The 24827-nt window shown below is 47.5% G+C and overlaps 6 protein-coding genes across 6 annotated transcripts; 1 reads left to right on the forward strand and 5 right to left on the reverse strand.

Moving 5' to 3' along the window:
- Positions 1-4231: 4231 nt before the first annotated feature.
- KD926_002983 (uncharacterized protein) lies at positions 4232-4743 on the reverse strand (the record flags this gene model as incomplete). The annotated part of the gene is made up of 2 exons (XM_053094564.1): positions 4232-4320; positions 4398-4743. The coding sequence occupies 2 exons, from the start codon at positions 4741-4743 to the stop codon at positions 4232-4234; spliced, it is 435 nt and encodes a 144-aa protein (XP_052950683.1).
- Positions 4744-8448: 3705 nt separating this feature from the next.
- KD926_002984 (ribonuclease H family protein) lies at positions 8449-9056 on the reverse strand (the record flags this gene model as incomplete). Its single annotated transcript, XM_053094565.1, has 2 exons — positions 8449-8980; positions 9034-9056. 2 exons carry the CDS (start codon positions 9054-9056, stop codon positions 8449-8451), a joined length of 555 nt encoding a protein of 184 aa, XP_052950684.1.
- Positions 9057-9315: 259 nt separating this feature from the next.
- On the reverse strand, positions 9316-10161 carry KD926_002985 (uncharacterized protein; the record flags this gene model as incomplete). Its single annotated transcript, XM_053094566.1, has 1 exon — positions 9316-10161. One exon carries the CDS (start codon positions 10159-10161, stop codon positions 9316-9318), a length of 846 nt encoding a protein of 281 aa, XP_052950685.1.
- Positions 10162-16434: 6273 nt separating this feature from the next.
- KD926_002986 (uncharacterized protein) lies at positions 16435-17070 on the forward strand (the record flags this gene model as incomplete). The annotated part of the gene is made up of 2 exons (XM_053094567.1): positions 16435-16467; positions 16609-17070. The coding sequence occupies 2 exons, from the start codon at positions 16435-16437 to the stop codon at positions 17068-17070; spliced, it is 495 nt and encodes a 164-aa protein (XP_052950686.1).
- Positions 17071-18529: 1459 nt separating this feature from the next.
- On the reverse strand, positions 18530-23806 carry KD926_002987 (uncharacterized protein; the record flags this gene model as incomplete). The annotated part of the gene is made up of 9 exons (XM_053094569.1): positions 18530-19538; positions 19615-20092; positions 20879-21088; positions 21146-21248; positions 21396-21422; positions 21482-21558; positions 21651-21781; positions 22125-22242; positions 22303-23806. 9 exons carry the CDS (start codon positions 23804-23806, stop codon positions 18530-18532), a joined length of 3657 nt encoding a protein of 1218 aa, XP_052950687.1.
- A 159-nt stretch (positions 23807-23965) lies between these two features.
- On the reverse strand, positions 23966-24631 carry KD926_002988 (putative telomere-associated RecQ helicase; the record flags this gene model as incomplete). The annotated part of the gene is made up of 1 exon (XM_053094570.1): positions 23966-24631. One exon carries the CDS (start codon positions 24629-24631, stop codon positions 23966-23968), a length of 666 nt encoding a protein of 221 aa, XP_052950688.1.
- Between the last annotated feature and the right edge of the window lie 196 nt (positions 24632-24827).

The following is a 24827-nucleotide window of genomic DNA, read 5'->3' on the forward strand; positions in this document are numbered from 1 at the left end:
TCTGATCGAGTTACTTTCAGGGCACTGTTTCTCCTCCACTGGCATCTCCTCGACCAACAGGCCCGAGATACCCCGGGGAACTACAATCCTGCCAATGGTTCTCACTCGGCCCTGGACACGGTCACCCAGATGGTTATTGACATATGCACGGGCCACGAACGTTTGTCGTTCAGCCAGATCGATAACCTGCCGCCCAGTTGTCTGTATACCATCCGGGCAGCCATGAAGCACATCCGTGATCGTCAATCGGCGACGCCGGATCCACGGCTGTATACTTCACTCAAGCAATTCGAAGCGCGGTGGGGCGCATCGTCGATGTTTCCATGATTTACACCTAGGCCTTACGATATCTACGATCTACTTTTCAGCGAGCACTTTTCCAGCGAGCGTTATTTTATAGTTCTTCGGCGTGACCTCGAGCACACACCAGTGTCAATAGCGATAACTACATACATAGCCAGATATATGAACAGAGGCAGGAACTCCTAATAATTTCTCTTCGGAAACCTCGTCCACCCCCCCTCCCAGCCAGCCCCCCGGATAAAATCCCAATGCTTCGTCCACATCATGGGCTGCTCACTTGCCGAATCAATCATCGCGATCCCCGCCGTCAGAAACATATCCTGCTTGACCCGGAACTCCGGTAGATGATCGTACGGCCGCGATATCTCCTCGCACAACCGCGTCGACCGGATCATCTTCGCCATGTGGCCGTCGTCCTCGTGGCGCGTCGCTCGCTCAAATACAGTCGCCCACGTCTGGTCCGGTAATTTGGACCGGTGCGAACATAGGTAGTCCAATCGGAGCTGCGGCACGACTAGCCCTGCGTAGGTCATTATGAAGCATCGGCCGCTCCATTCAATGAGACGGGCCTTCTGCGCCTTGCTGAGTGAGGGCTCCCGGAGAAACGAAACGTGCCCAATGCTGCCCGTGAGCGTGTGTAGGATCCAGAAGTCGAACGTGCGTTGGTAGGGCGGGCGTTGCGCGCCGGCCGTTATATAGCCTTTTTTTTGGGGAAATCGGTTTTAGAATTAAACAACACCTTCTGGGAAGGAGGAGGAGGAGGAAGAGAAAAACAACAACTTCGACGCGAACCTAATTTTTGAAATTACTCAACCACCACGACGGCTACGGCCTCTAGAATCAGCCAGTTTACTATCAACCCCAGCCGCTATCGATTGAACCTAACTTTATAGGGGACATCGATATGGTGGGAGCGAAACCCTCGTGGCCGGCCCTTTCAGGGATTCCCGAGGCGGTAAACGCACATCATCAGAATTTTCTTAACTGCGTCTTGAACCTCAATAAAGATGCGCACCAATACGTTTCATTTAACGAATCAAACGGAAAACAGCTCTCCAAACTAGTAGTCGGCTTTATATAATAGGTAGTTAACGCCTGCGAATTTTTGTAACGCAAAACTGTAGATATTCTGGTCGCTAACTGCCGTATCGGCCCTAAATTAGCTAATATCCGGCAGACCCTCCAGACCGTCCAAGAACAGAGCTATTATATTCAATCGAGTATACAGAAACAGAATTGCCAGTTCTAGGCTTCTGTGATCCGCAACGTATCTCCTCCGGTCTATACGATCTTTTTTTACGGCTCCTTTAGTACCGCCCCGGCCATCCCGTCGGAACTCAGCAAGGACCGCAAAATTATCGTTAAACTACAGAATGCTAGTGTAATGCGCATTTACTGACGTCTTACAGCCTCAGATATTAAGTAAAAAGCGAAAATAGTAAAACAAAAAATATGCAGCTAAACAGGAGCTCTCTCTCTGGCTAAAACGCGGTTTGTAATTACCAAACAGCTTAAATCCGGCAATCTGAGTTTTTCACTCCGTTACGCCGCTGAGGTCGAAGCTGCCAGGACCTACAATCAATAGGTTAACTACCTGAGCGCAAAAGCTATATTGCGGCATCCTTCTTGGGATATTGTTATATATAGGATTGCATTTAAGTCAATTAGAGATCTCACTACCGATAGGGAACAATAACGGGTGGCCAATGAGCTACTCGAGAAAAACAAAGATTGCTGGATAAATAAGGAGACTTAATAGAGCCCCTGAATTACGTGTATCGCGTAACTCATTTATCCGTCTAACTATAAAAATCAGAGATTGTCCGCCCTGATCGTAGAATTCTTAGACTCCCGTCACGTTAACGAGGCAATCGCACGAGATACCATCTGAGATAGCGTTATTTATAAGACAGTATTATATAATCGGATTATTTGTATCTAACAGTACTTTAACTGCTAATAATATGGTCACATAGGGATTGTCTGTTCGAATAAAATAACTTGCGGGCTCTGTGGGGGCAGCTACGAGACCCGGAACTGCTCCCACAAGTTTACTAACAGCCAGGAATGCCGCTAGCGGTACGGGATGTAGAGAAGCACACGCTGCCTGACACAAAGGGTATTCGAGATATGCAACAGAGATAGATCGGGTTTAAGCTATAGCAGTATACCGGTAAGCCTGGTACTAGGTCCCTCCCTATCTATAGGACTTTCAGTTCTCCGTACGTAGCGGTATGGAAGCCTCTAGCTCGTCTAATAGCGAGGGACGCAGCCAGCCGCACACGAGCTTCTTAGAGAGACGTACAAGATCCGTTAATAGACTTGCAAGCGTCCGTAACCGTTTAACAGTCCGATTTTAATCGGGATCTATACTGCCGCACGCCGGCTCGCAGGAAATGATTTCTACAGCTAGCGAACTCTCCGAAAACAGGATAAATCTTGCTACGGACGGAGTGAGTGCGTTTCCGTAGCCTAACCGGGAGAAAACCGGTCAGTAGAGTGAGCCGGAAATGCCTGCTCCAGTAACCCCGATATCTAAAGGTCATTGTAAACGAAGAAATGGCCTGCAGAGCGTTATCTCGTCTAAAAAAACGCGCCAGAGTGCCCGTACCCAGTCCGCAAAACGGCAGAAAATCTTATACCTGGCTATTATATCAGTTGACTTATTAACCGGCAATATATTACTTACAAAACGATCCTGCAGTAGAGTAGCATACCGAAAACGATCGATCTCGGCTAGCGAGATCCCTATTGTTTCTTTCCCGAAGATCCCGGTATCAACTACTGCACCTACTACGGTTCCTATCACGAGGACCCGTTTAGTATCACGGAAACGCATTAGGGCTAACTAATCATAATTAAGCCCCTTTACATCCTCCAATATAATACGAATCGATCTAAAGACAAGGTGATGGCTCAGTTCCTCCGGGATCCTGCGGTTCTAGAGGCGGACCTCATCTTTGTGCAAGAACCTTAGGAGAATCTCTACTAGGATACTACTTACCATCCTGCTAACGGCTCCTACCAGCTCCTATACCCAGATTCGACCGAGATAGGGGACGAGCGGGCCCGCGTATGCCTCTATATATTATGCCAAGTCGATCCTAGTACCTGGAAACATACAGCGCATTTAAAGGTTCTACGAATATCTCAGTAAGCTGCATACCTCGATTATTATTTAGATGCGCACTATAAGCATAGGATTAAGGCATTTCCTCTACAAGATTAAACAGGTCGACTCCGACGGATGCGCCTGTGACCTAGGGTTCCAGAACCCTAGGCACGTCCTTCTGGAGTGCTCGCTGCACACGGCCAGTCGGAGGATAATGATAGATCATTTTAATCAGATAGAGAGATTGCGTGAGCGTATACAAGATTACGATACAGTTATAGTATACCCGCAGGCGATCCGCGACGTTACCGAATTTATGTAACAAACAGGCCTCTTTCAACAATTCCGATTCGCTCAACTGGACGAGGAGGACGACGAGGAGGCTCCAGAACCTACCAACCTGCTGGAAGGACTCGAACTAGGCGAGGAAGACGATAGTTACATGGAACTTTAGGGGTCGGCCTGGGTCAGGCCGCTACCAGTGACGCATACCACTCACGAACCACCTATATAGAACAAGGCGGAAGGAGAGACAGCGTCAGGAAACGTAATAGGCTGCGGCAGGCGAGTGGCAGCCGGTTTAGTTACGTTACTTTATGATTTATCTACTGCGTTTGTGGGTTTATATAGCGTAAGGGCTCGAGATTCTGCTTCATTCGGCGAAGCGCCTGCATAGCCTATCGTTTCAATAGATAGGCTTCATCAGGTTAATAGAATTTTGATTGATTGATTGATTGATCTGCGATTAGGGGGTGCATAATGGTATTTATGTTTCACGTCGCTTGTACAGCATTGTGGCTTTCAGGTGATATCGGTCTATAGTGCTGCACCGATCAGAAGCACAGCCCCAGAGGCAAGCATTGTATTAAAGCTAGGAACCACGGACACAGCACCATTGGCAGATTCTGTTAAATTAACAATCAGCATGCGACCATTTCATGCGATGAGATGAAAGGGAGAACTAGGTGTGCTAGAAGCTTACCTTGTTTGGTGCACTGGTCCATAATGCTGGTAAGTCGGCTCTGAAATCCCGAGATCTGGGAGGACGCATCCGTAAGGTCGCTAGTTGAGCAGCCATTTGTGATACACGAGCTTAATTCTTCGCCCGCGTCCTGGACATCCGAGAAGGAATCCTTGACACCGCAGAGACAGTCCACAGCTGCTGAGCCGGAGCTTCCGCACTCGTCTTCGAAACCGGATTTGGTGTAGAAATCGTTTAGGCATGTCTTCATGCACTTGGGCACATTGCCCACCACGTCGTTCCAAGTGCTGAGCTCGGCGGAGACAACGGCGGCAAGGCCCACAAGGGCAACGCGGGAGAAACGCATGGTATATCTCAAGGTAGAACAATTGGGGAACCGGATTTCGATGCAAACCCTAGGGCTCTGGAGACTGCGCAAAGAATGTAAAAAACAATGAATGAATAAAACAACAGAATTTGACCTGACTGCGACTCAAGCAGCTCTTATACTCAGCCCCCTGGACGGACTTCGACTGATATTTTGTAACGGGCTCGATGTGCCAAACACGATATGGGGCAAGATATTTTAGACTAACAAAGGCCTTTTCATTTGGATCACCAATAACATGGGGGTTTGTAGGATAACCAGAACTAAAGAGGAATCGAGATTCTTGGCATTCCGGAGCTGAGCAGTATCAGACCCTTAAGTCGTGGGGCTCTCGTATTTCCCATCGATCACAATCTCGGTAACCTGTTTTACTCAGCACTCAAGAGCTGCAAGCCGGCCACGATTGTGCATTGTTGGTCACCTAGCAGGTGCTTCTACTATTGTTGAGAATTCGGAAGAGATCTTCTGTCGATCCTCGTATTCTGATAAGAGTTTTTATCGGAGCGAGCCGCCTCGTTCCTCCTCGTTCTACTACGGAGTAGCGAATTGTTCATTATGGACACGGGCTCTAGAACTGTTGTCCAATCTTCAGATACAGCATGCAAAGATTCTGAGAGAGGAATTCAGCAGGTGTTCGCAACTGGCAGTAAGACATTGAGGACCTCGATTTTGATTAGCAGCGAGGTTTTCCGTATGCACAGGATCCTTATCTCTCACTTTGGATGCCTGCACAAAGGGGGAACTGTTTCTCCCCCCGCCTGCAACCTTAATTTGAGACTCGCCAGGGTGATGTCAGAAGCTCTTTGTTCTATGGCTCGAGGTTCCCATTGTGCGCGGCTGCTGCTGAAGACAGGCTCTCGCTTGGAAGGGAAAGCCATCAAGCTGACTAGAAATCCAACTCTATATGTGCAGGAGCACAGAAGTAACATCAAGGACGGATATTGTCCGAGTGCTAGACTCGTATAGTGTTACACGCGGACTAACTGAAAAAGCCTTGGGAAGGGCTTTCTTTTATTACATGCCTAACAGTGCTGTGTTACTGTAAAAGGAGTTTTAGCATTACGGCACCTCTACAAGTGAAAGAGGGACTTGTCTAAAAGTGTTTGGGCTAACTGACATAAAACAGTGCAAGAATTTAAAAATAACTTCTAATGCAGCGCCGCCCTGCGCGAATTGAAAAGGAAAAGTAATATCATACAGTGATTTAAGGAACGCGTCTGTTCTAACTAGGCTGTGTCACTATCCGCATTATCGTACGATAGTTATCGATCGATCGTATCCAAGTGCCGATAACGATAGATTTTCATTATCAATTATCCGCAGTGGATACGATACGATAATTTTTTTGATCTCAGCGGATATCATACGATATCCGTCGGATCATAAACATTATAAACAGGCCAAGACTCGTGATCTAGTGGAGCCTGCATAGATTATGCAGTTTTCTGGTATTTTTTGTGTATCTACATGTTATAGCATAATCGAAAAATCGAAGACTTTGGGTGCAGTTTCGTTATTTAATACTTAGCAATGTGTACACTCTTTGATATTAATATGAAGGTACCCTGAGAAACTCTAAATTCAGCTAGTTTACATAATTTTGACTATTTATATCAGATTTTTTTCTATCTCAAAGCTATCCGGTATCTTTGGCCTCTTCCGAATCCCTCTCGATCGCCCCTGCGTAGCCTCCTCAGTTAGCATTTCAGGAAGAGGAAGGCCACCATCATCACTATCTTAAGGCTCAATAGCCTCATGTAGCCTCTTACTCTGTATTATAGTCTGTACAAGATATGTTTTGTTCTCTAAATCACTGTCTGGTTCATCTAGTAGCTCCTCAGTTTGGTATCTACCCTCTTCCTTATGACGAGCTGAACATGGAGCGTTACCTGCGCCAAGGTGATTACAGTATTTGTAATGTTTGCACTGTTTGTCCCACGCAGTGGGTTTGTTTACTGCTTCATGCAGTAAATCGTTGTCTTCTTCTTTTTCCTTCTTCAACCTAGTGTTCTAGTAAATTACCTGCAATAAGAGCCAGTTCTTCATTTCTGAGGTTGTTACATTCTTCATCATCACTAATAGGATCAATGTTATTCAGTGATAGAGAAAGCTTCCATGACTCATTAAGGATAGCAGTCTCTCCCTCTAATGTATACTCTTTAATTAGATCAAGCTCGTTTTGCTGGAGATCGAACTTGAAAGAGAAGAAATGGAGCACAAGCTCTTTGATTGTTTCAGATTTGAGCTTACCTCGGCAATAGTAGCAGATATTATAGACACAATTAAAGAGCCGTTCAATACCAGTACCGCTTGCAGGAGTAAAGAGAATATCTCGAGCTAATGCTACAAGTACTGGATATTCCTGCTTATACTCTTTCCAGAAGAGACGAGGGTTTCCTCTTGTAAGACTTATAGTATTGTAAACTAAGATCTAGGCATTATTACAGAGATATAAACCTTTTGAGAGATATTGGGTAATCTCATCCACTGGCTGATCTACCTCGGGTTGGAGGGCTGTTTGTGAATCTATAATGAAAGCGAGATCATCATCAGGATCGTCTTGAGAGGCTTTAGACTCTGTTATATTGATCTAGGGGAGAATACGCTGCTTGTAACGTTCAAATTCGGCTTGTAATTTGTCCCGATAGATTTTTATGAAGTCAGCCTGTTTACTATTTGCATAAGTCTTTCGCCAGTCATCATTATCAAAGTAGCGGAGCTTCTTAGATAAGCAGAAAATAGTAACAATTGCATAAACTGTTTTATATGGTTCAGTATCAGTAGCTGTATAATACTTCTTAAGTTTAGCTTTGACTGCATGTAGTGCCTGAAACATTTTAATCTTCTAGAAAATACCTTTTCGTTCAAGCTTTACTTCAGCTCAATCAATCAATCAATCAATCAAAATTCTATTAACCTGATGAAGCCTATCTATTGAAACGACAGGCTATGCAGGCGCTTCGCCGAATGAAGCAGAATCTCGAGCCCTTACGCTATATAAACCCACAAACGCAGTAGATAAATCATAAAGTAACGTAACTAAACCGGCTGCCACTCGCCTGCCGCAGCTTACGTCTCCTGATGCTGTCTCTCCTTCCGCCTCGTTCTATATAGGTAGTTCGTGGGTAGTATGCGTCACTGGTAGCGGCCTGACCCAGGCCGACCCCTAAAGTTCCATGTAACTATCGTCTTCCTCGCCTAGTTCGAGTCCTTCTAGCAGGTTGGTAGGTTTTGGAGCCTCCTCGTCTTCCTCGTCCAGTTGAGCGAATCGGAATTGTTAAAGAAGGCCTGTTTGTTGCATAAATTTGGCGATATAGCGGATCGCCTGCGGGTATGTTATAACTGCATCATAATCCTGTATACGCTTACGCAGTCTATCTGATTGAAATGATCTATCATTATCCTCCGGCCGGCCGTGTGCAACGAGTACTCCAGAAGGACGTGCCTAGGGGTCTGAGACCCTAGGTCACAGGCGCACCGGTCGGAGTCGACCTGTTTGATCTTGTAGAGGAAATGCCTTAATCCTATCCTTATAGTGTATATCTGAATGATAATCGAGGTATGAGGCTTACAGAGATACTTGTAAAACCATAGATTCTTCTTGTTTGGTTTAGGTAGCAGCCGCCTCGTCAGCCTGCCTATTTTCTGCCTTTTTTACTGCTCTATCTACTCTGTACGCAAGCGTTAGCGGATATCTCTTTTAGCTGCAGCTACAAGCTGTATGATTGGTCGATCTCGCAGCTTTACTGAGCTTAATTTAATTCCCTTTATCGCAGTTTCCTTGGCTGCCTTGTCTGCCCTTTCGTTTCCCTTTACCCCGATATGCGCGAGAATCCAACGTAATTTAGCATCCTCTAGGCTCTCGCTCCGCAAGGTCCTGATCCTCTCATAAATAGCTCGCAATGCGTACTGACCCGATGGCCGGCCGGGGTTGCGCACGGTTTGAATAGCTGTCTGGCTGTCTGAGAAGACCGTGATCGGGATAGGCTTCGCCCGATCTAGGGCCATTCGGGTCCCTTCTAATTCCCCAACGTAGACCGTAGAGTCCAGTTCCGTTCCTAGGTACTTTCTAGCGGTTTTACCTGCTCGAATAGAGACTGCGGCAGCTCCGATCATCCCCTGATAGCCGGTTCCATCTGTATACCAGATCTGCCGGTCCTCGCGGCAGATTCTATCGTGGGTCTGGACTGCCTCCTCTGCCCCCTCAATGATGTACCTGAGAGGCGACTCCCACGGGGCTAACACATGAGTCCGTCTGGTCTCCTATACCTCCTGCCTGCTGCCGTATCCATATAGCGGGCCTGTTTTCTTCCACTTCAGCGCCTCTATCGGAGAGTATCCGGAGGCCTTAAATGCCTCTTTCGACCTTTTCCAGCGGAGGCCCCGGGGGCAGGTTATAGCCGGCCCGGTTTGAATCCGAATGGCCGCCTCTTGAATAGTTTGTTGCATCTGTATTCGTATAGGGGAGAGGTAGAACTCTACATCTAGTGCAGTTAAAACCGTGTTACGGAACGCGTCACTGATAAGAATAGCTACGCGGGTTTGAATTCTCTAAAATTCATTAACTGTCTTCTGGAGCTTCTTGTAGTTAGCTGTCCGGCTCGTAGGGCTATACCAGGCTGCCGCCCCGTAGAGTAGCTGAGGGACTACCACTGCTAGGTAGATGCGGCGCATGCTCAGCAGGGAGGTCCCCCAGGTCGAGCCTGAGATGCTGCGGAAGGCTTCCAAGGTTCTGTTCGCCTTGGCAAGGGCCTTGGCCCTGTGAGTGTCAAACAAAAGGGTCCTATCGAGCCAGATTCCTAGATATTTGGCGTACTCTATTGGCTTGATGATAGAGCCGGTTGCGTGGTCCTTGATAGGCAGCTGGTCGTGACCAGGAGATTCCATTGGGGGATCCCAGTTATCAACCTCTGGGTCCTCTCCCTGCCACGGCTCAGTATATATATATTTCTGCGGTACAGATCGTTTTACCGCAGGGTCAGGGCGAAACGGGTTCTTGAAATGAATGAGTTCGAATTTATCGGAGGCAAATTTGGACGAATGCTGCCTTGACCATACCGCGGCCTTATCTAGGGCCCTCTCTAGAAGACACTGGTTGACCGCGTAGCTATCCGAGATGGCCAGGGTAACAATATCGTTAATCCACCCGTAGGGGACCGTCTTGCTTCCCTCCAGAAGGGGTAGCTGAATTCGAAGGGCCTTGATACTGTCAATTAACAGGGCGCGAATAAGGGGGGTATTAAATAAGAGGAATAGGATTGGCGATACAGGGAATCTTTGGGGGATACCGGTAAGGGTTGGAATAAGGTTACTGAAATATCCGGGAAGCTGCAACCTTATAGATCGGTTTAATAGGAAAGATCCGAGCCAGCCAGCGAAAAAGCTGAGCCCTAACATACGTAGATTGTAGAGGAACCGTATATGCGAGACGTTATCAAAAACGCCAGTTACGTCTAAGAATAGCATACTGACCTTCCGGCCCTTGCCTTAGCTCTCAAAGATCTGGTCAAGGAACAACTGGATCAGGTAGTCGACTGAGATACCCCTGCGGCCCCCTAGATGGCTCCTAGGTAGGAGATTACGTTCTTTTAGGGCCCAAACGATCCGTACTGTAGCTACAGCCTCCAGGATCTTACCGAGGGTATTTAGGAGCGCTATAGGTCGGTAGGATTTGGCGATACAATAGTCCCGGGGGGCTGCTTTACGCAGTACTACAGTAATCGATTACTGAAAGTATTCCGGGTTATGCCCAAGACGTAGGCACGCATTAAATATTTGCGTTAGTACAGCGAAAAAAGAGGAGACCTCACTCAGCCAGTGCTAGACCTTGTTAGGGATGCCATCCGGCCCTAGTACTTTATCGGGAGGCGCCCGCCTGATGCAACAGAACATCTCGTGCTCGATAAGGTCTGGGAAATCGATCTAGAGGGATATCCGAGCCGTAGAGATATCAGAGAGGTCGGCCAGGGATAGTTCAGAAAAGAAAGCTTTACGAAATGTCTTTACCTTCTGTTCTGCGGTCTCTGCGAGCCCGTCATCTGTTTTCAGCGTAAGTATAAGGTTTTCGCGGGCCTCCCTGCTTCTCGCCTATTTAGCTGCCTTCCACATGCCTCGGGGGCCTGATTCGGTAGCCTTGCGGACCCAGGAACGGTGGCCCTAGCGTAGTACCTTAGCCAATACTTTTCCTTTGCGGTTTCTGACTTTAGTATAACGCTCCCACCGGAGGCCTGTAGTAGGGTCAGTAGGGCCGTTCGCAATAACTGATTCCGTATACTCATGCCGGAATTTCCGGGTGATCTTAACCATTTCGCGGCATTCTGCAGTGAATGAAAGGTTCGCCCATTTGCTGGGCCTCGCCTACGGGGTAGAGGTAGCGATTCCTTGGTTAATTGTCTCGATAAGGTATTCTATAGCGAGCTCAATATGCTGCTTTATTTGCAAGGGAAAGGCCTTGCTCTGTAGGTTAAGGTCCACGAAACTTTGCAGGTCTTTGACACTGCAGGTTTTCCAGTTCCTTTTTCGCTGTATCTCGGGGGTTTTAGTACTGATATCAAGAAGGGTTCGTATTGGATAGTGGTCCGAATCTGCGTGATTTCGCTCGTTAACCTCGCATGTAACGAGCCTAGGGGTCAGGTCCTGCGAGCCGAGGACCAGATCGATAGTAATCTTGCTTCCGTTGCGCTCCCACGTGGTAGTGCCTGGGTCTAGTCAGAGATCCAGGCATCTCGTATCCGTCAGTTGTAGCAACTGGTCAGATGATAGGTCTCTCTCAGAGCATTTTTCTTCTTACGCTGGGTGGTAGAGATTAAAGTCGCCCAACAGGAGCAAACGGGGGTTAGTAAAGCTGTTAGTAGAGCCGGTAGAGATAGTTAGAAAAGTAACGAGGTCAAGGGTAGTACCATCTATTTCGTTAGGTCGATTATATATATTGAAGATGCGCACTTGTTAGCCGTCAGCATCAGTAAATTCGAGTTCCTAGACGTCCTTCGAATGCGCTGTATGTTTCCAGGTATTAGGATCGATTTGGCATAATATATAGAGGCACACGCGGGCCCGCTCGTTCTCTATTTCGGTCGAATCCGGGTATAGGAGTTGGTAGGAACCGTTAGCAGGATAATAAGTGGTATCCTGGTAAGGATTCTCCTAAGGTTCTTGTACAAAGATGAGGTCCGCCTCTAGAACCGCAGGGTCCCGGAGGAACTGTACCATCACCTTGTCTTTAGATCGATTCGTATTATATTGGAGGATATAAAGGGACTTAATTATAATCGGTCAGCTCTAGTGCGTTTCTGTGATACTGAACAGGTCCTCGTAATAGAAGCCGTGATAGGTACAGTAGTTGGTACCGGAGTCTTCGGAAGGAAAACAGTAGGGGTCTCGCTGGCCAAAGTCGATCGTTTTCGGTATATTACTCTACTGCGAGATCGTTTTGTGGGTAGTATGTCGCCTGTTGGTAAGTCAACTGGTATAATAGTTAGGTATGAGGTTTCCTGCCGTATTGCGGGCTGGGTACAGGCACTCTGGCGCGTTCCTTTAGACGAGGTAACGTTCTGCAGGCCACTCTTTCGTTTACGGCAATCCCTAGGTATCGGAATTACTGTAGCAGGCATCTTTGGCTTACTCTGCTGACTGGCTTCTTCCCGGTCAGACTGCGGAGGCGTACCCACTTTATCCGCAGTAAAATCTATCCTATTTTCGGAGAATTTACTAGCTATAGGAATCATTTCCTGCGAGCCGGCGTGCGGCAGCGTAGACCCCGGTTAAAATCAGATTGTTAAACGATTACGAACGCTTGCAGGTCTACTAACGGACCTTATATGTCTCTCTGAGAGGCTTGTGTGCGGCTGGCTGCGTCCCTCGCTATTAAACGAGCTGGAGGCCTCCGTACTGCTACGTACGGAAAACTGAAAGTCCTGCAGATATGAAGGAACCCGGTATCAGGCTTGCCAGTACATTATTATAACTTGAACCCGGTCCATTTCTGCTGCATACCTCGAATACCCTTTGTGCCAGGCAGCGTGTACTTCTTTATACCCTATACAGTGGCGCTCCTGGCTGCTAGTAGACTTGTGGGAGCAGTTCCGGGTCTCGTAGCTACCCCTACAGAGCCCGCAAGTTATTTTATTCGAACAGACAATTCCTATGTAACTATATTATTAGCAGTTAAAGTACCGTCGGATACGAACAGTCCGATCATATAACACTATCTTATAGATAATGCTATTCTAAATAGTGTCTTGTGCGATTGTCTCGTTAGCGTAACAAGGGTCTAAGAATTCTACGATCAGGGCGGACGATCTCTAATTCTTATAGTTGGACGGATAAGTGAGCCACGTAATACGCGTAATTTAGGGGCTCTATTAAGCTTCCTTATTGATCCAGCAATCTCTATTTTTTTCGAATAGCTCGTTAGCCACCCGTTATTGTTCTGTATCAGTAATGAGATCTCCATTTAACTTAAATGCGATCCTATATATAATAATATCCTAAGAGGGATGCCGCAGTATGGCTCCCGCACTCAAATAGTTGACCTATTAATCGTAGGTCCTGGTAGCTTCGGCCTCAGCGGTATAACGGAGTAAAAGATTTAGATCGCTGGATTTAAGCTGTCTAGCAACTATAAAACGCATTTTAATCAAAGAGAGAGTCCCTATTTGGTTACACGTTTTCTATTTTACTATTTTCGCTTTTTACTTAATATCCGAGGCTGTAAGACATTAATAGGTACATATTGCATTAACATCTCGTAATTTAACGATAATTTCGCGGTCTTTACTGAGCTCCGACGGAGTGGCCGGGGCAGTACTAAAGGAACCGTAAGAAGAGATCGTATAGACCGGGAGAGGCGCGTTACGGACTACAGAAGCCCAAAACTGGCAATTCTGTTTCTGTATGTTTGATTGAGTGTAATAGCTCTGTTTTTGGACGGTCTAGAGAGTCTGCCGGATGTTAGCCAGCTCAGGGCTGATACGGCAGTTGGCGACTAGAATATCTACAGTTTCGCGTTATAAAAATTTGCAGGCGTCAGCTATCTACTGTATAAAGCCGACTACCGGTCTAAAAAACTGTTTTTCATTCGATTCGTTATATAAGAGGTATTGTTGCGCATCTTTATTGAAGTTCAAAACGCAGTTAAGAAAATTCTGATTGTGTGCGTTTACCGCCTCGAGAATCCCTGAAAAGGCCGGCCACGAGGGTTTCGCCTCAACAATATCGATATCTCCTATAAAGTTAGGCTCAATCGATAGCGGCTGGGGTTAGTAATAAACTAGCTGATTCTAGAGGCCGTAGCCGTCGTGGTGATTGAGTAATTTCAAAAATTTGGTTCGCGTTGAAGTTGTTGTTTTCGAGAACAGATATAGTTATCTCAAAATCCGGACGGGTGATCCGATGAACTGAAAGCCTATTCTGTTGGTTTGTGCCCCTAAGAGCTTACGCCAGCAGCGGGCCGTTGCTAAGGCTTCAAAGATTGTCGAGCCGGTACTAGGTTCAAACCGCTCGGTCATACAGCATGCTAGCGAGAGTCGTCTATATGGATTACATCAACAGACAGGCGGATGTTTGTACGCGGTACTTCTAATCTCAGAGTAAGATTTCATTATCAGAAACTTGTTGGCTATGTCGGTCGATCACTAACAGAGTTCTAGGGGTATCTCGGCTTTCGTACTTTAAATTGCTAGTATATTTTTTCCTTATCCTAGATAATTATACATCCATTAACGTCTCTTCCCTATCTCGTTTTGATCCTTTTGATCTTGCTGGAAACCATCAAAACCGTACCGGTTTTCCCTAATAGATCCCCTGTCCGATCGCGTCCTTGCGCAGGTACATTACCCATCTGTACGCAATTACATTCGTCTGCCTCCACTTTCTCGCCAGTATTCTTGTTCAGGAGCGTATAAACGCCGTATCTGCTGACACCAATCCCGGCATTGAAGGAAAGCACTATCCAGACTCCTAAACATCCGTTTACAACGCAAAATGGTCCCTGTTATTGATTAGTATTTTTATCTCGCTTATATTTTATAACAGGCCTGAATTTAAGAGCTGAAGACTGACTGCCATATCTCTAATGACCTTTGCGAACTGCAAGTGAGGAAAATGGCTATAAGGTAGGGGGAGAAATCTTCGCGGTATAGTATAAATTCTTATGATTAGAGTGGGTTAGGAAACACACAACCATTGCGGCGCAGGGGTAATAAGAGAAGCCAGCGTAATCTACGTCGAGATCGCCGTCACAAAGTAAGTCAGTCAACACATAACATAGACCGAAAGTGTTGGAAATTAGTTTCGGAAAAACCCTGCCATGGTGCATTTACCACTGACACAAACTCGTTCAAGAATTAATATTGGAGCAGTTGTCCCAGCCACTTCAGCTGTAATACACCCAGCCGTAGATAGTCTACAGAATTGACTTTCGCCAAAGCATTGTCCAGTCTCCAAATATTGTCATTCCACTAAATCTTACTGGCCGCGGATTATCTGTTTTGGGCTAGTTCCACTCCGAATAACCAAAATATAGACGCTAGAACCAGCTAACAAGGGGGCGCTGAAGCGTTTACTAAGTAAACTGATCTAACCAACTTAGGAGCCCGCCTTCATGGACAAAATCAATTAGACTCTGCAAATTGTGTAAAAACATAATGTAACTATTTTCTATGGGCGAATTAAACGCGTCTACGCCAACAGTTGAAATCGACAGCTTTTGGGTTATGGAAGACCAAGGGCAACATAGAAACAATTCCTCAGAAATTTTCTGACCGTGGTACAGACCTTTTCACTGTTATCAAGGGGACCCAAATTGCCTACGCTATTAAGGGCCTACACCAAGGGCCTACGCTATACTTACCCACGGGGTATACCCTGAGGGTAATACCTGTGGGTATCTAATGCCAAGCCGGAGGGATTGTAGGACTGAAAAGATCGGCTAACCGACACATTCTCCACCCCCATCGTAGGTCCGTGCAATTCCTAATACCTTAGCATCCCCCAGGTCTCTTGCTAGAAATTATTCCAACCCACCTAAATTCTCCGCTATATCCTGAGCCATCGGACTAGATCAGAAAACCCGAATCTACAACACTTATACCGTCCTATTGTTCATTGTACTGTAAATGAATATATTATATGGAAGCGCAAAGCTAGCTTCACCGCCTTATACTCTCTCCTTTATTATGGGCTTAGACGATAACTCCCACAGGTAGCTGAATATTTGTTCGCGGTACCTTTGTCTCCTAAGAACGTTACCGATGGTTCTGGGAGCGTCTCGGACCTTCTGTTACCTCCTGAAATCAGGGAACTTTCCGGATTGTTACTTCCTGAGCCAAGGAACTTCCCGGTATAGATGAACCTTCCTGGAGCCTCAGGCAATACATAGAGGCCCTAGATCCTCGCTCCTAGATAGCCTTTCCTCTCCATGGGAAAATTCCTTGACTACGAGTCACAAACAAACTTGTCTTTTACTAAGCTTCTTTGTAGACCGTCACACCTTCCAGCAGAGTAGGGTTCAATTTATCGGATTCCACGACCGGATTTTGAGATCACTAGATATGTTCTCTGGATTATTTTGGTTCCTGCGTAATACGGGTAAGTTCTCAGGGGAGTAGAGTCTAGTCGTGAGAGCTCAATTTGAGTTATCATAAGTGCACATACCCCCAAGAGCTGAGCTGTATGCTCGAAACGGGCCTTAGTTTGCCCATAGCGGTTTACTGAACAGTCCACGTAGAAAAATGCGCCTGCGATTTTTGCCCAGTCGCCTTGTCATACTTATTCCCACCTTAACATCTGTTCTTGAACACTAACCCCGGAATGCCGAGAGATGATCAAGATCACTCGTAGATTCAGGCGTGCATACACCGAGACCTGCATAGCTATGGGCCTTACCGATCCTACTACGGGGCTGGCCTGGGACCGCTATACGAAGGTCAGAAACCGCAAAGGAAAAGTGCTGGCGAGGGCCCTACGCTAGGGACACCGGACCTGGGTCAGAAAGGCCACCGAGGCAGGCCCCCGAGGCATGTGGCGCCTGGCCAGATGGGCCAGGAACCGGGACGCCTCCGGGGGACTGGTCCCAACACTGAAAAACCAGATAACGGCCTCGCAGAAACCGCAAAACAGAAAGTTGAGGTATTCCGGAAGGCCTTCTTTTCTCAACTACCTCTTGCAGACCTTTCTGATATCCTTACAACCTTCCTATCTCGGCAATTTGGTTTCCCGGATTTCGCCGAACACGAGATGCTGCGCTGCATCCGAAAGGCGCCTCCTGACAAGGCCCCCGGGCCTGACGGCATCCCTAATAAGGTCTGACACTGATTAGGTAAGGTTCCTTCTTTCGTGAAAACACTTACGGGCATCTTTAATGCCTGTATCCGGCTCGGGTATAACCCCGAATACTTTCAGCAATCTACTACAGTTGTCCTCTGTAAGGCCGCGCTACGGGACTATCGAATCGTTAAATCCTACCGGCCTATTGCCCTCTTGAATACACTTGGTAAGATTCTAGAGGCAGTTATCGCCACCCGCATAACCTACGCATTGAAAGAATATAGCCTACTGCCACGAGGGCATTTAAGGGGACGCAAGGGTATCTCTGTCGACTACCTAATTTAACTACTGATAGATGCTATCTTTGATGGCTGAGGCCGAGGCCAGAAAATAAGTATGCTCCTGCTAGACGTAGCAGGGGTTTTCGATAACGTCTCTCATACCCGGCTGCTGCACAATCTGAAGATAGCACGACTAGGGTACTTCGCCGGGTGACTGGAGTCATTCCTTTTAGACTGACAGACCCGACTTTAACTACCTGGCTACCTGAGCGATATCATTTTTACCCCTACGGGGATCTCCCAGGGGTACCCTATCTTTCCGATCTTTTTCCTTCTCTTCAACACGCCCCTTATTCGGGCGTTAGAAATTAATACCGTTAAGACCACGCGCACTCAGTTACTGCCTGGCAGAACCCTGGCATTCGGCTGGATTGACGATATCTGTACGATCGCTCTTTCCTGTATCCAATCTGCATGGATACGGGGTTCTGTGCAGATTGTCTCAAGCTGTTGGAGGGGGGGACGATGGGCATTCAGAAGTGTAATCAGAAACATGTTAAGGAGTTTTCGTATATTCCGGAGCGGACGAAAGAGTTTTACAAGGGGAAGATACTTGTTGATGGCGAGGTAATAGAGTTTGATGCGTGGAGGGATCAGTTGAAGAAGGAGTGGCGCGTCTGATTTGTTATAGAAGGAGCGACCTAGGTTAACGCTATAATAATTTCTGTTCGTTGCATTGATTTGGCATATACACATTTGTTATCTTGTTTTTTACTAACCTTTGTTTGGCCGATTTGCTCAACACTTTTCGGTATAGATATATAATGAAGGGGAGATCGAACTCCAGATCGGCAGGATCTTTACAAAAGGCGATAAGGATCGTATACATACTCTTGTTAAGTACTTAGTACTTTATTCAGGACAGTCCGCACAAATCAAAGGCGAAAGATCCGGGCATGGGAGATACTTGGCTTTTTTCCGCCTAAACGTTTAGGAGCTGTTCGTGCCTCTTTCAATCCCTTTTTGCCGGGGAACCCAGCTATCGAGCATCTTGATCAAATCTTTGTGTTGATATAACAAGGGCAGTAAGTAGGAGAGGAAGGCGTACTCTGTTCTCAAGCTTCCGAGCTAACAGCTACTCGAATAGTCTAGGCACAAACGCGCAGTATATGTATTTTTCTATATCTATATCTATATCCGTTCGGTCCTACATGTAACCCTTACCAAGACGGTGGAATCCAATATTTCTGCCAATGCGCCTCCGTATCGGCCTCGCGAAGCTTACCAATCCCCCCGGTAACCCCATCCCTATCTATCTCCCAATCGCCCCTCTCAACCCGATCAGCCCAGTTGTTCAGCACCTTGTCTATCTGTACCAAATGGCGGTTCGTGATCCCATCCACAGTCCCACTCTGATACAAGTGTCCATGAGTATCGCGAGGCTTCGGGTCGTCAGTCCAATACCAGTCTAACCCAAACGGTTCTCCATTTGACTGCCGAGCCCATCCGAAACCCCCGATACCAAAGGGTAACAGAAGTCGACATCCGTTGCTCCAGAAGTGTGGCCAACGCTCCACCACGGGATGGATATAGAATCCGGCAGCGATATTGTGGAGGCCGAAGCCCTGATCGCGCGGGACTGGCTGCTGCTCTACGTTATCGATCTGAAAGACCCGCAGAGGGCAGTCGCCAGGGCGCTGTCCGTGATGGTTATATGGCGATGTAATAAAGTCCGTAATGGGCTGGTGCTGGAATTCAGAGACGGTAGGGAATCGGATTCCCGGCGCGATATACCGGAACCGGACTGTGCAGCTGGAGATAGCCTTGAGGAACTGGTAGGCAAACGAAAAAGGGGGGAGAATGTCCTGGTTTGAGAATGTTGCCGGATTATGCCACGGCAAGTGCATGGGAGTAATAGAATCGGCTCTATGCAGGATTCGAGATTCAATCAGGTTTACCAGACGTTTGAACGCAGCGGTTGCCCTTTCTAGCTCTGTTTTCGTGTAATAGTGAATTATCCACTGGTCCATTACCCTACAACTGGGGTTGTCGAGTTTCACTAGTTTTGCCTGATCTTCGGAAATCGTCTGTACTTTTCCGTCATCGATCATGTCAAGATATGAATCTAATATAACTTCCAGAGGCATCCAGCCCCATGGGCGGCTGGTGATGGTACTGGTATCATTATAATCCTCGATAAAGGTTGCTTTTAAAGTCGTTTGGTCAAACCTAGTCAATCAGTAAGTAAACGCGCCTTGCCTCCAAGTCATTGGAATTGCCTCATCAGGGAGAAAGAAAACCATACACGATACCCTCATTATCGAGACCTCGAAAGTGACTAGACTTATACAGCTTGATAAACCTTCCATCCTCATCCTCATCCTCATACAGATCCATACGATCCCGCAGGGTATCCGGAGACTTCAGCGCTCCAATATAGAGGAAAAGTACAGACCACTGGGGCAGCACGTTCTCATCCCAAGCACGTTTCAGGAACTTGGTCAAGGACGGGTGGAGACTGTTGGCAACTTCCTCAGAAGGTGCCCTGGCCTCCCACCAGGTTAGGTGCTTGGAGGGCATCTCTACCCCACGGCCCTTAACGGCCCTGGTTAGGATCTCATTGTGCAGTGCTGCACAGCGCTCATAATCCATGATCCCGCGGCCGAGGTCACGGACCGGACTGGATTCGGTTATGCGGGGCCATCCGTCGGGGCGAGCTGGGGTTGATGAGGGCAAGTGATGCTCGGAGGAGGCCATCGAGATGGAGCGGATGAGTAGCTCAACTGGTTTGATATGGATGGTAAGTGAGGAGGTAGGTAGGTAGGTAAGTAGATATAGGAGGAATGGTAATGAAATTTAGGGATCGCTACGTGGGGATATCCCCTGGAGATCACGTGGCTTAGTAGAAATTTCGGCCATGACTCACGGACGTGGATCTGAGGATAATCATTGGAACTGCATTTTCTACTTGTGAGCAGTCATTTGTCTTCTATTCGGCGAGCGGCCACGTGTCTGCTTGTGTATCTAGATTCCTTTCATTGTCGCTACGTACCTGAATCTATCGATCTTGCATCTATCTGCTCTCCAAATCATCGTCTCCCACACTATTATATCTCTACAAACACTCTTACAAGGCAGTCAGTTTCTCGCCCATCCAATCTCTAGTATGGCAATGTACATGTAACTATAACCACTCTTAAATTCAAGACTTGCAAGCACCAGAGTAACAGTTGCCAGCACTACAGTAGTCGTCCGAGCTCCCACAGTACCCGTTCACCGAGCAGCAGTCTCCAAACTGGGTTCCAGTACAAGTCTTGTTTCCCGCAAAACTAGGGCCACACTCGCCATTAATGCTCGGGCCTCCCATGTCTGGGTCACACTCCCCGGAGTAGCATAGTCCCGGCCCACAAAAGTCCTCGCCGTCGCCGCAGTACCCGTAGATCGAGCAGCAACTGGTGCGCACAGAGGAAGAAAGTGTCAGCGAACTTTCCGCCGGGTAAGAAGGGCAGGGAAATGGAAACAGACTGGGAAAAGGTAAAATAGGGAAAAGAGAAAGAAGGTTTGCTTACGAGCCAAAGCTTGGATTACTGCACGTTGTATAACCCCAGTCTGGGCCGCAGGTGCCGTTGGTCGTGGCGCCGTTGTTGGGTTCGCATGCGCCGGATACACAGTTGCCAGAGCTGCAGTATTCAATCCCGGTTCCGCAGTATCCGCTCGTGGAGCAGCAGCTGAGGGGTTGGCGTTGTTAATAGTGAAATCTCCGCGACGTGTCCCGCGTTCTTGGGGATCATTCAGCACTTACTCTCCGAATGAAGACCCTTCACAGATAGTGTTACCGTAAGATGGCCCGCATGTGCCATCCTCGGACACAGTCGTTGCCGATACAGGAGCCACGCAGACATCATAGTCGAGCCAGAGGTTGGTACAGTTATCCCAGATCTATTAAGAAGGGGTTAGTGAATGGCAGCAGCTGAGGCGCTCGCTCTTGGGTTACTCGCCTGGGTATTCAGATCCTGGAAATCGGGAACGGTAATGCCACTATTTTGTTCAGTCAATACTGCAATAAACACGAGGGTGCGAGCAAACCCACAATCGAAGGGCGATGAAATTGCACTATGCAGCGTTAGTTGTCAATAACTATAAATGTTGCTATGGCAGGAAGGCACTCATACCGTATCTCCAGATGCTACCTTGTAGTACCGGCCACAACTCTCGGTGGTGCCAGGCTGTGTCGGTTCCGCAGGGTGAGCTAAATGGTCCTGTTAATGGAATAATTCCCCGTTTACCTCAAGGATATTGGTACCTGCCTATAACACAGTGACCGTCACTGCCCCTACAAACTCCGGCCGCGCATAACGGGAGGCTCGCGCACTTTACCCGCCGCTAGCCCCATCGAGCCATCAGCCGTATGGAACCGCACCCAAACCGCTCTGGTATCGCTCCCATCACTTCCCGAACGGTATTGATACTGCCTATCCGCCCATAGAAACCGTCACTTCTCTCATAGAGCCCGTCACTTCTCCCGACGGGAAGTGACGGGCGATTACCGCCACCCATCACTTCTCTGTATCGGGATTTCCCTGCTGATACTATCGTACCAAACCGAATCTCCTCTTTCGAGGATTTATCGCTGCGCCGTTAATCTTTCCTTTACCTTCGACTACGATCGATCCGGTAGAATCGAGTAGATCGAAGAAATCAAACATTAATACCCGGAAAATCGACATTAGGCCTTTTGCTTCATGATTTTTGAATGCATGACTGCATATTTTAGTGGGCAGAAGACAGTGAAAACAACCCGAATCAGGAACAAACCTTAAATAAGGTCGATTTCGATCAAAGTCTTCAATCAGTAAATCTGTTAATTTACACTTCAGGGTTCCATAATCAAAAAATCGTGGATAATTTCGAATCTGTTCCGGTCGAGCCATTGCTAAAGAATCAAAAACATTAGTTTCCGCTTTTGGACAACGGATTCGGGTTAAAGGCTTACTGGTAGTCTTCCAGAAACAGATTAGACAACGATCATCCATCCACTGGTAAATACTGTCCACGATTTGAGGGAATTGGGCGGTTACCCGACCATAATAGGCACTAGTGCCTTGAATTACATCCTGAAATTGACTATTTCTGATTCGGTATAGATCACAGGCCTGCCAATCGTCTAAGCAGAATTCCAGGGCCTGATCATTAAAAACCCGGAAAATCGACCGCCTTCGGCAGAGCTTTTCATTCAAATAGTCCCGAAAAAGGGTCTTTTCGAATGAATCCGAATCTCTCGGGTTAAAATCAGAGGGTCTCGCCAGGGTATAGCTGAACCCTAACGCCCCAGGTCTTCTCGACGCCCTGCCTGATTCCTGGATAAAATCCGTGAATGCATGAGCCCCCTGCAGGTGAATGACCAGCCCAATATCTTGAAAATCATACCCGGCCCCAATCGCGCTGGTAGCCACTAAAATCTGCTTCTTTGATTCAATGAATGAATGCAATTGCAACTGTTTGTCGGAATCAGGAAGGTCCGCGTGAAAATATGCAGTAATCAGATCATTTTTTTCGTGAATCTCTTCGACCATTCTTTTTGACATGCAGAAAATGATCGTTTTTTGATCAGGATATCTTTCCGAAAAGTGCCGGATCAGATCTAGCGCTACCATATCAAGATCAATACCAGTAGGGACCTGTTTGACTCCATAAAATAAAGAAGGCTTATTGATATTAGCCCGAATTCGGACCGGATGAATCAACCCCAGGGTTTGAAGAAGGTCCCTTTCTAGGTGGCTAGGCAGGGTTGCCGAGGCAAACACCATTGGTGCAGGTAGGCAGGTCACCTGACGAATCCGATTCATGACTTTCCGATAGTTTTTCGCCAAAGGGATCAGGTGACATTCATCAAAAATGATATAATCTAATTGATTCTTTGCAATGAGGGCTTTGGCATATGAAAAAAATGCAGGGGTAGCTACCGATTCAATTGAAATCAATAGAATGCGACTCGGGCTTGGTTCAGAGGTGGATTCCGGGTTCTCTTCGTAAACCCCAACGGACAGCCCGAGTTTTAACGCCTTTTGATGCAGATCCTGCTTCAGGGCGACCAGGGGGGCCACGAGGATGGTGGTCCTACTGGTGGCCAGACTAGCCCCTAACAGGAACAGTGTGGTTTTGCCACCGGCAGTAGGGAGGATCATGATCAGGTAAGGTACCCTGGATAGGAATAGATGTAGGGCTTGGGCTTGTTCTGGGCTGAAAAAGGTCACCTGATCATTTTGCATGAATTCCTGCCATATATGTAACAATAAATCCGGGTCCTGAAAAGCTTGATTGCTTTGTTTTTCCGGCATTCGAACCATCTGGCTCTGATCCAGATCAGGGCTTGCAAATTCTGATTTATCTCCGAATTCATTCACTTTCGGCGCAGGGTAAAGCGATAGAAATCGATGAAATTGCCCTATCGTGACCGGACGAGTTGAAATCGCAGGGTTCTGATCCGATCTCGGCATATGGTATTGCACCAGAGGTGACCCGAGAGGCAGGATAGGGACTCAGGGGTCCGGCAGAGAGGCCGGGATCGATTCCGCAGGTAACGGATCGTCTATAGCCGAAAGGCAGGCCACTAGGTCCAATTGGGTCGGCCCTAGGCCTACATAGGCATGCCAGCGCTAGCTGAATTCAATTTGCGCCTCCTGCAGTTCACTGCCGATTTTCGAAAAGGCCGAATTCTGCCTGCCATAGACCATGAGACCTGTCTGCCGAGAATGGTGCATCTGCATGGCCCCTAGACCTTCTAGATCGAGATCTTCATCCGGATCCTCTCGGGTCACACCCCCCAGACTATGTCTAATCAGGGCCTGCGCCAGATGTCTCCAGGCCCTTACCCCGATAGGCTGACCGATCAAGGTGTTGGTGAATGCCCGCATTGAGGCTGAGAGGGCTCGGCCATCCAGAGGTCTGATTGTTAGGGCTTTTCTAGGGTTCGCCTTCGGGTCATCTTCCGGGTTGAACCTAGGGCTGGACCTAGGGCTTCGAAAATTCAGCCATAAGAATTCCGGCCTTTTGAATGCAGCCCCATTCACCTCTAGAATCAGGGACCGAATGAATGGCTTAACGATCAATAAATAGAATAACAAAAGCCATGAAATTCCTGAAGGGACCACTCGTAACGCGTCCTTTTCGATTCCGGTCCGGCTGAAAGTTTTTGAATATGCTAGCCTGATCACGAATAGTTTGGTCTCTGGGTGAAGGAAAAGATTCCTTTGGGTGCCTGCGGTATTCTGAAACAGAATCTGCGTAATTTTACTGCCTCGAGCCGGGCCGCCACTCGTCATGTGACAGAGGACTAACAGGTCTTTCAAAAAGCTCGAGGCCTTGCCTGCGTAGTCCCTGACCTTTTGATGTCTTAGCTCCAGGGCTGGGCGATCATGGGCCCTCGTTTGCTCATACCATGCCCCTTGAAATTCACGGGACAGGGTCGTTTTCAACAAGAAACGATCGAACAATTCCCTCTGCGGGTGATTGCTGCCA

Source organism: Aspergillus affinis (genome assembly GCF_023601865.1).
Source record: "Aspergillus affinis strain CMG 70 chromosome Unknown NODE_169_length_60394_cov_90_541987, whole genome shotgun sequence".
Lineage (NCBI taxonomy): Eukaryota > Fungi > Ascomycota > Eurotiomycetes > Eurotiales > Aspergillaceae > Aspergillus > Aspergillus affinis.